Genomic DNA, 11,461 nt, shown 5'->3' on the forward strand with positions numbered 1-11,461 from the left:
GTAATTATTCAGATTAGTCAATTCTAAACTGTTGAATTCCACTCTGCATTACCTTTCTCAAGGAAACCCCAATAAAGGCTTTGGCTTGGGCTCTCCCCTTGTTTCCGTCTTCTGCCTCCTGACCACCCTGAAACTTCCCCTGGGGCCTTGTGTGGTCTGGTGTGGTGTGTCCCTTTTTCTCAGGAAATATAAATAATAAATTCTTCTTTCAATGGCATTACCCTCTCTATGTCATCATTCAGTCATACCTCCATAAATTCGATCCCAGGTATAATTTAGTACACTACCCAACCCACTACCTAATTTTCACTCTTCAGAAGCCACCTTTCAACCTTTTTAAGGGATTTCTCTGGTTTTTGGCATAAAATCATGTTACTAATTTTTTTTTCTTTTTAGTTTTTAGATACTATATATTTTTTTAACTGAAGTATAGTTGATGCATAATATTATATAAAGTACAGGTGTACAATACAGTGATTCACAGTTTTTAAAGGTTATACTCCATTTATAGCTATTATAAAATATTTGCTATAGTCCCCATATTGTACAATATATCTTTGTAGCTTGTTCTATACCTAATAGTTTGTAGCTCTTAATTCCCCATCCCTATTTTGCCCCTCCCCCTTCCCTCTCCCCACTGGTAACCACTAGTTGGTTCTCTGTATCTGAGTCTTCTTCTTTTTTGTTATATTCACTAGTTTGTTGTACTTTTTAGATCTCACATATAAATGATATCATATAGTATTTGTCTTTCCTGACTTATTTCACTTAGCATAAAGCCCTCCAAGTCCATCTGTGTTGCTGCAAATGGTAAAATTTCATTCTTTTCTTATGGCTGAGTAGTATTCCATTGTGTGTATGTACATGTATATATGTATGTATGTATATATATCTTCTTTATCCATTCATCTGTTAATGGACATTTAGGTTGCTTCCATATCTTGGCTACTGTAAATAATGCTACTATGAACATTGAAGTCATGTATATATCATCTACTGAATGCTTATTGTGGAAGAAAAATATTCACTCTCAACATCCTCCTCCCACAATTTTCACGTTTCTTTTCCCCTCAGTCCTCCAGTATATTATATATCATTTTTTTGTTAGAATAATACTTAGTGTTTATATTATTATGTACATGTAACTATTTTTCAGGGTTTAATAATATACTTACAATGATCGTATTTCTTGCCCTGTATCATTTTTTAATTTCCCTGGAGTTAATATGTGTCTTGCTTTTTTTATGTTTCTTTGTTTGCTTGTACAATTTTCTATGTAAATATTACTAGGTCATTCCCAAACTTTCCATTAGAGTTCCACTAAAACTCTCCTCTTATTATACTCAAACTAATAGCTCCTATTAAAATAAATATAGGAAAAATATTTTGATTATGCTAAAAATCACCCTATTAATTTATATTGTTTTCCAGTATTAATTTCAAGTTTTATTTAAATGGACATATAGCCACAAAATTATTGAAAACTTGGCAATGAAGTCTAGGAAAATTATTGGCAAAGTAAAAGAAATAATATGGATTGCCTCTAGCAAAACAATGCTTTTTTTAAAAACTATGTTTAAAGGACTATCTTCAATACTCAACACTTAAGCAAAATGAAGTTTGAAAAAATATATATATATACGTATATATGGTATAGAGGAAATGTTTTAGGATTTCACTAAAATTCAACTAATGTAATAAAACTATCAGGAAACAACTGGACTAATCAAGGAATCCTACAGCTAAATGAAATACTGTCACTCATTTTAAAGACCACTCTGAGATACATTTAAGATTCTAAGAAGCTTAACTGTAAACAGAAGCAAACTCAGCATAGCAAGCTCTGGTGTGAGAGGTGGCTTAATGAAGCCAGTTTGAAGCCAGACTGACTGCATTCTCAGCTCCACCAATTTACTAGTTCTATGACCTTAAGAAAGTTCTTTAAACCTTATAGTATCTGTTTCCTCATCTGCAAAATAAAGATGATAGTAAGAGTATATATATATTTTCAAGGGTTATAAAGACTAAATAAGCTAATCCATGCGAAAGTAATTAGAGAGAGTCTATATAAGAAGAAAGGAGAGAGGGAAAGGAGAAGGAGATGAAAAAAAAAAGGTGTGCTATGCACTGAACGTTTGTGTCCCCTCAAAATTCATATGTTGAAGCCTAAATCTCCAATGTGACGGTATTTGTAGGTGGTGTGTTTGGGAGGTCACTAGGTCATGAGAATGGAGCCCTCATGAATCTGATTACTGTCCTTATAAGGAACTTCTCACCTTCCAGAAAGGTGAGAAATAAAGGTTTGTTGTTTAAGCCACCCAGTCTGTGGTAATTTGTTATAGTAGCCCACGCTGACTAAGGCAGGTGTAAGAGGGCAAATGGGAGGGGAAGACTAAGACAGAGAAAAATGCATCCATGTGTGATAAACACTCAGAATCACTGACAGCAAGATCTCAGAGAAGAACACCATGATTATGTATTCTACAGTAAACTGTAAAAACATCAATATAGCCTATAATACAGAAATAAAATACTGTAAAGTATCAAATAAAAGAACATTGCTTTTGTTTCTTTCCTGTCCCCTAGAAAAAAAAGATATTATTAGTGTAGAACGTTTGAAACTATAAAAATGCATTCTTTTATTTAGAAGAGAAATTTAACATTACCTGTACAGAAAAATATTTCACTTCATCAAATGTAATTACAGTGTCCTCTTCATTGTTTGGGGGTAGCAAGCTACACTTTTTTGTACATTTCACCACGTTGTTAATAGAGACACGAATGAACAAATTACTGTAATGTTGTAAACCGACTGAAAATACATATTTAGGAAGCAAATTTTGTTGTAATTGAACAGTAACATATTGTAAAATTAATCCATTAAACAATTCAGGCCAAAACCTAAGAATCAATCAAATAAAGAAAGAAATTATAGAGCATATTAAACAATAAGGAAAGTCTTTTAAAATAGTATTTTTGCCCATCAGTGGTAGGTACAATATAAGTAGGAAAAGAAGGTTGATTCTTCCTTAAATTACTTCTCATACTTTTATCCTCACATTTCCATTATAATTCTTTTGCAAATTTTCCTATATATTATTTTTAAGGTGACTAAACATTTCCAACACATACTTGAAAATTTTTTTCTAAGCCTAATTACATAGAAATTTAAAACTTCAAAAAATATGTCACTTCAGAGTAATTTATTCTTAATTTTAGGACAACAAAATTTAAAGCAGCATTCTACTTTGTAATTCACTTCACTATATACTTCACTTATACTATATTGGTCTGTATTTTTATCTTTCATAGCACTCCATGAATTAAAACGATTTTGTTTTATGATTTAATTATCTTCAAAACTCTATTTAGAATTCTCTTCAATAGTTCACTTTATATACAAAAGAAACATCAAGTCTTCATAATGAGACTGGTTTTATGCCATGACAGATCTAATAATAAGCATTCAGCTTATAAAGGCACCGAGAAAAATAAACCCTTTAAACAATGTTTGAGAAGCATAGTTATTAATTAGAAATAAATTAGTATTATCATCCAAGAAGATATGTATATTTTCTTTAACTTATATGATGATCGAGGTGGATTACAGATAGCTAAAAATCTTTTGTCACTCTCCACATCAAAAAGTGGAGTTTATTTTCCTCTGCTCTTGAATCTGGCCTGCTCCTGTGACTACTTTAACATGCAACTGACGTGACCAGGGCTGAGGCTAGGATAGGGTGGCACTACCCAGGGTACGAAATTTAAGTGGACACCAAAAACTTCAGTAATCAATATTTTAATGTAATATTTTTAAATCAGAATTAATGCAGAAAAAAATGTTTAATGATGAAAGACAAGACCCTAGGACTACATGGAAAGAAAGGTCTAATCCTTTCAGCATCTCCGCTAAGTCCAGTCTTTCAGGCATTCTCACTAAGGCACCAGACATGTAAATGAGCCATTTTAGGTATCCCAGCCCTTTTGAACTGCAGCCCCTGCTGTGATAATGTGAAGCAGAAGAACCACCAGTGAACGTACAGATAGTGATTGGTAATAAAATGGTTAATGTTTTAAGCCACTGAGTCTTAGAGTGTTTTGCAAGGCAGCAATATATAACAGAAACAGTGATATATGATCACAGTATGGTTCTTAAATTGAAAGAAAGGATACTCTTAGGCGTAAAATGTTTGCAGTTCTTTACATGAATGGCTAGGCAGCCAACCTATAACAATCAAAATAAAATCACAGCGAATTAATTTTTAAAAGTTAACTTTTCTTCCATTTTACTCTCACCAAACTACATTTTTTTTAAAGTTTCACTTTGTTAGTTTTTCTCATTAGAAATATTTTTTCTTATTAGAAATATCTAGTTGCAGAAAACACCAGAAAGCAGAAAAATAGGCAAGATTTGTTCAAAGTAAACTTAAAACAAACAAGAATACAAAGAAAAAAATGGTTCATTTATTAACTTCAATCCAACTGTCACTCTTTGAATCATTTTGATTTTACATTAGGTGAGAAGTGATACAACACAGCATCTTGCATATAATAAGAAATATGCCTTGCTTCAGATAAGCTTTTTTAACCAGTATCCTAAAACCACTTTATTCATTCAATAATCATTCACTGCCTATAATATGACAAGGGCTGTGAAATATCATTCTCTCTTGTACAAAGTGTTTCCAAATGTTAAGGAAAATTGTATCTTGTGTTTAACCATAAAATCAAGTACAAAATTAATACAGGAATACTTGAATACTAATATGCAGTATTAGCCAAATGTAAGCCATCTGATCTTAATTCAGCCATGTTTGGTCTTAAAAGCTAAGTAAAAACAAGAGCAATATTATATTAAATATCTGTGAAACAAAAAAAATGGCCCAATAGTAGTTTTAAATATAGTGTAAGTAATTTTAAGGATTTGGTTTTAGAACAATGCAGAAAAAGAAGTTAGCACTCAATATTTAATTAAAAGACTACTGTATCTGAATGATGAAATTCTAAAGAAGAAAATATTGTGGTCTGCTTCTTAGAGAGACATAAGTATAAAATGTTATGTTAAAAGAAAGGTTCTAATCTAGGTGAGACTTAAAATGGTATTGCCACAGGAAAGTCCATGAATCACTGTTTACTTCTTAAAATTGGGTGCACACAAGGAGGGTAAAACAGGGAAATATAGCTATAATTTTGTTTTGCATAATTCTAAATATAAAAATTCTGTCATAAATCACTGACTGCCTGCCAAGTATCTCAGCATGAAGCCATCAGCAACTATCCTAATTTTCCTTATATCAATAGCTTTTTATACTTTTACATAAGAGATCCATATAATATAAAAAAGAGAATAAATTTCTATTCAAGTATAGAAAAAGATTTAACATTCAAAACCATAATGATGGGACTTCCCTGGTGGCGCAGTGGTTAAGAATTTGCCTGCCAATGCAGGGGACACGGGTTTGATCCCTGGTCCGGGAAGATCCCACATGCCATGGAGCAACTAAGCCCGCATGCCACAACTACTGAGCCTGCACTCTAGAGCCCTCAAGCCACAACTACTGAGCCCGTGCGCTGCAACTACTGAAGCTCGCACGCTCTAGGGCCTGCGTGCCGCAACTACTGAGCCTGCATGCTGCAACTACTGAAGCCTGTGAGCCTAAAGCCCATGCTCCGCAACAAGAAAAGCCACCACAATAAGAAGCCCGTGCACCACAACGAAAAGTAGCCCCTGCTCGCTGCAACTAGAGAAAGCCCAGGCACAGCAACGAAGACCCAATGCAGCCAAAAACAAACAAACAAATAAAAAAATCAAAACAAAAACCATAATGATGACCATTCACAGGTTGCAGAAAACAAATGTTGCCACAGATTGTGAGACCCATCTGTGGCCCAAAGCAATAACCCTGTCAACACCTTGACCCCTGAAACACTCTCAAACATGCACTTAAAACAGGAAGGCAACCACAGCTGTTCACAAAAGTACTTTATGTGCTCAATTTTAAGACATCTTTTTCATTTTTTTCTGAAAATGGGATATGATTATTAGAAATAGAAGTAGTGGGTTGTGATGTAGTTATCATGGCCTACACATGCACCAACTTTGCCAAATCACAGAACATTCAAAGAGAAGGTGATGTGGCTGAATCACACACTGGGAGGAGCCATCAGTCACATGCCAAACATCTCTCTGTCAAAACTTCCAGCTAACTCTTAAGAGAAGCTTTTTGATGTCTAGCAATATGCAATTCAAATAAGGAAAATATGAACTATAAGGTTAGGAACTGTGGGAGAAATAAAAAGATTCTTCAAAATGTGAGTTCTAAAGAGACGCAGAAGTCATATTCAAGAATATGGATTACAGAAATTAGTATGTCAACATAGTGACATGCATAATAGTTTATGGCCAAAAGTGATTTCAAAGAATCTTTTCTAAGTTTAGAGTTGGACAGTGAAGGCTTATACTTCAACTTTGATTATGATAGAGGGAAGAAAGTGTTATATAATTTTACGAGTAAGGTACACCACGGTCATTCTGTAAAAACAAAAATGTATACATAAATTATTCTTATTTCCCCCTAAAAAGGTGGTGTTAAATTCATCATATATTTTTTAATCAAGAAAATGTATTAGTACACAATAGGAACTAGAGAAGAGACACAAGAGAAACTCTCATTTCACACCCACTAATTCTTCTAATAGTGTTTAGAAAATAAAGGTAACTGTGAAAGAATACCACAATATTTGATAGTTCTAAACATAGAGAGATCCTCACAGCCTATACTCTCTCTATAGCACCCAAAAGAGAAAACAGACTTTTCTGGTTCTCAGCCTAGATATTAGGTCCCACCTGTGTATGTACATGTATGATTGATGAGTATGTTTGTTTTTGTTTCTATGGTTTATTATTTTTTGGATGAGGGAGAGATGTGGGATCCATTATCACTCAAAGGTCCCTAAATCTGACAAAAATATAATTATCTGAAGAGTTTAACAAAAATACTGGTTCCTAGGCCCTATTCTCAGTTTCTAAGTTAGCAGATCTTAAGTGGGGCCCAAGAATCAATGTTTTAAAAAAGTATCCCAGGTAATTCTGATGTAACTAGCATTTGGGAATCCCTAGTAGAGACTTTTTTTCTGTGAATCAGGATGTTTTCCATAATTTCAGTGATTATTAGAATGCTTTTCTGACTCATAAAAATGAAAAATTCATGAATATGTTTATCAGAGAGGACCATTTTCTACACATGCTTTTTGACATTAAATAGTTTTCATATGAAATAAAAAATAATTTGTACAGGTTTACTGAGGTTTAGTCATACATACCACATCCCCAAATGGCACCAAAGTTGGTGCCTCAGGTGTTACTTCTAGTTCTTTACTTTCAGACCCTTTAAGAGTTTTTCTCAGCATCTACAATGTAAATAAACTAATTTAAGACTTTATAAGGCAGAGAAGAATATAATTAGAAAAGATATTATACTTCAACAAAAATTTTATGAGCATCTAGTACCAGGTATTATATATTTTATAACTTATATTCTATGACTTGAAAACTCATCTCTACCCTCACTAAGTTTATCATTAAGTTAGCAGAGAAACGAAATCTGTACAATTAAATATAAAATAATTAAGGGAATTATGAGAGAGGAGAGAAGTACATAATAGCATAAACAATGAGTTCTTGTTAACTAAAAATGATGGTCTTAATCTAATGTGGACTAGGTCCTGTATCCCACAAATGGCAGTAATTCTGCTTGCAAATTATTCCAATATTCCTTCAGTCATCAGCCACTGAAGGAACTGGAATTTAATCCTTTGGAATAGTAGGTACAGTGGAAAGGAGTAATGAACAGATGGCTTTTGGGTTTTGGTTGTGTGATTTCATCCAGAGTAACCCTACTAACTAATATTTCTGGGCTAATAATTAACTTTGCTCTTAAGGGCTCTGGTCACAACACATAATGGTTAGCGTTTAAAAATTACAAGATATTTTAATATAGCTTTGTATAGTAAAGTAAAGAGAAAGGGATGGGAGGGGAAAGGAGAGGAAGGCTGAGGGGAACAGTGAACAAACCGTCTATTAAAAATCTAACCTGAAAAGCAGAATTGTATTTATTCCCAACTTTTGCTGAACTTGAATCAACATGGCCTTATTTATAAACAATAATTTCCCAGGAATCTTTGTCGTTATGTGTCTTTCAAGAATCACTTGTTTAATTTTTATAGTATGTAATAATTCCTTATTATGCTGAAAATTTTGTTTTAAAGTATAAAACAAATACTTTCAGTGTACTGAAAACATTTGTTTTATACATCTTGGATCATTTTGTTATTGCTGCACCTGACTGGCTTAATGTGTTTTTTTTTAATATATATGATTAAATCATAGGTTAAGCTAACTGAACGACAACTACTGTACAAAAATTGTTGTATTTTTTGTATTGTTGCAAATACAAAACAACAATTGTTGCAAAAATATCAATCTGTGGACAGTGTATGTGTATTTAATATGGAACCTCATATTTTCTAATGTTTTAATGATCTTATTATGGAAGTCTACTTTGAATACGCATTTTAATAAATACAAAATAATTGGGGGAAAATCCTTTAGAATACTAATACTCAATTTATCCTTAACAACCTGGTATTTTATACTTAACAATCCCTCACTTTCTTACCTTTTTACTTTTCCTTCCTTACATGAGCAGAGCTCTCCTCAATGGCAGCAGCATGAACAAAACAACTCTTTGCCAAAATTCTATTAGAACCTTGAACAAAACTTCTAAAGGCTAGTCTCATAAAGCCTCTGATACCATCTAGAATTTCTCCTGAACCTGCAGAGAATTTTAATTTCAGTTAATTCCACTATGCCTTACCTCTCTGCTGCTTTTGGCCCCCAAAAGCAGAAGTTCCTCGTGGCACTTCTATTTTAAAGTCTGAACATTCACTCACATTGCTCTGCACTTCCTCCCCAATGGCCTTTCTGGCCCACTCTCCCCCATTCCACAGTTTCTTTGAAAACCTACTAGCCTACATGATTACCTTTTCCTAGGATGCTCCCACTCCTAGCACTAATGGCAAGCTCACTATCCTTACATCAATTAACATTCACTAATGTGCTGGCAGGACTATATGCCTGGCACTTTGCTGATTCCAGCTTGAGACGTTCCTGCCCTTCAGAAGTTCAGGCTGGTGTTGAAGATAGGTAACAAAACAATGACAGTTTCACTATAAGAAAAACAAATGCTGAGAAGAGAGAGTTTTATCTTTACTCATTCTCTGCACAGATCTTATACATGGAAAAAGAATGATTTATTCGATTGGTCAGACACTGCCATTCATTGTACAAGCTACAGGTGCATGGAATTCTTAAGTCTAAAAGAAATGTTTTAAATCGTCTTTTTCCCTGCCCAAGCTTGGGAGCAATGACTCCTTTTCACACTCTGTGGTTCTCTGACCCCATGAAACAAGACCACTCACAGCAGGAACCAAGGATTATTCTCTAGAGCAGCAGGAGAAAATATTAGAATTTTCCAACTTCTTTAACAAGTAAGAAAGTAAGCACATACAGACGACTATAAGCAGTAGACAAATATTCTAAGTAAAAGTGTGAGTTTCACACTCAGAGGGGTTCATATCAGTGCCCTCATGCTTTCAGGGTATTGCGTTTGCTAGTTAAGTGGGTTGACCAATTACATTAAGTAGTAGAATATTTAGTCTGCTTTGCAGATAGATGAGAACTGATCGCAAGAAATTTCATGGCAAAGCATTTTAAAAAGTTGGCAAACAAAGATGCATCATGCAGTTTGGTTTTACAAAAAGATAAATGTTGCAATTTGCTAAACTCTTCTGTGAGGACTGTCAGTAGTATATAAACTAGCAAATATTTTAAAATATATACTTCTCTGTCCTTTCAGAGTAAGGTGGTGACATTTTAATGAGTGTGAAAATAACTATCTTTTTGAAATAAACTCATGTTAAGATAAGAACATCTTAAAAACTATTGGAAATATCTCCTTTTAATGTAATTTTATATGTGTGCAAATGTGTTATGAGTAGCCTAGAAGCTCACAGTATCACACTTTAAAAACTTAGAAACACTTTCCTTATTTGTTTAAAAATCTCACAAATGAAGAGTTTCAGCAGGTTAACAGACCATTTTTCCTTTTAAATATAAAAAAAATGCAATGCCTTCCAAAGAGTTTACCGGAACTAATTAATCAGAGAAGTAACATTTTACTCAAAAAATGGGAGCTAAAAACTTTGAATAACATAATAGAAAAGAAAAATAAGTACTGTGATTTACTAGGCTCAACCAAGATGCATCTCTTCCATTTGGAATTTCAAATCTTTAAAGGCACCTTTTTCAAATATAACAGCATTAAAAACCAAATACTGAAATAAATTTGCCTTAGAACCAGACCTTCAAATCACTACATCACAAAGTATTAAATCATGCTTTTCTAAATAAAATAAAATCCAAAAATTAAAAAAAAATCATGCTTTTCAAAAACAGTGATGCTTACTGAGTTCTGTACCACTAATAAACAAAATGTAATTAAAATCGTTTTTAGAAGTATTGCTTATTTATCATTTTTAATTTTTGTATATTATAGAATTTATTAAGTAAATTGCAGTACATTTATGTAATATATAAATAAATATACAAAACACTGGTGATAAATGTTCATATGTTTTTTATTGATAAGATTGTGCAATCAAAGAAATTTGGAGAATACTGCTAAAAAGTCACATCTAGATGCCTATGCCTCACTTTCCTAAATCTGTCTTTCTGGAGGCTTTAAGCTGCCAGTTCCCATGTGTATGCACACCTAGGCACAGTCTACTCAGAATGAAGGAGGTTCACTTTCTCCATTTGATAGCTCCACTGCCTTCAATATGAGATGGAGGTAAGAATTCCATAATAGTTTTCAGTTTTGACTCATCACCAGAAAGTCTTGGATAAAGCTGATATACTTAGTTCCCTATTTGGCTGTCCACTTTTCTGAAAATACTAATGGTCACAACTCTGAAGCAAAAGAGGAACAAAGGTTAATATTCCAGTACCAAGCCACATTCAGGATGCCTACAAACTCTCTCTTAAACATAGGGCAAATAAGGGAGTGAGGGAGAAAGAGTGTTAGGGAAGGAGATGATGATACTTCAAGTGGGTCTGAAAAGTAAAAAATTAAGAACTCGGGGGAGAGGCGCCTACACAAAATAAATAAGTGTAAAAGCATAAAGAAGCAAGGCACAGTTTATATTATGCCATATTTATATACTACACATAAGTATATTACACTTAAGTATACATGCTTATATGTAAATAAGTATACATACATATAAATATATTATTTTATATATATATTATATAACATATAAGTTTATATTATATATAAGTATACTATATATATATAATTCATTTCCTCAAATTGAGCTATAGTTTCATGCAATCAAAATC

The 11,461-nt window shown here is 33.2% G+C and overlaps 1 protein-coding gene across 1 annotated transcript in view; it reads right to left on the bottom strand.

Annotated features, from left to right (window-relative positions):
* Positions 1–10,221, bottom strand: part of C2CD6 (C2 calcium dependent domain containing 6) — an 85,987-nt gene extending 75,766 nt beyond the window's left edge. The window contains 3 exon segments of the mRNA XM_082396775.1: positions 2,667–2,812; positions 4,174–4,225; positions 7,324–10,221. Coding sequence (XP_082252901.1) covers positions 2,667–2,812; positions 4,174–4,225; positions 7,324–7,410 — 285 coding nt within the window. The 5' untranslated portion in view covers positions 7,411–10,221.
* Between the last annotated feature and the right edge of the window lie 1,240 nt (positions 10,222–11,461).

The sequence above is a fragment of the Balaenoptera borealis genome (assembly GCF_965194805.1).
Source record: "Balaenoptera borealis genome assembly, chromosome: 6".
Taxonomy (NCBI): Eukaryota; Metazoa; Chordata; class Mammalia; order Artiodactyla; family Balaenopteridae; genus Balaenoptera; species Balaenoptera borealis.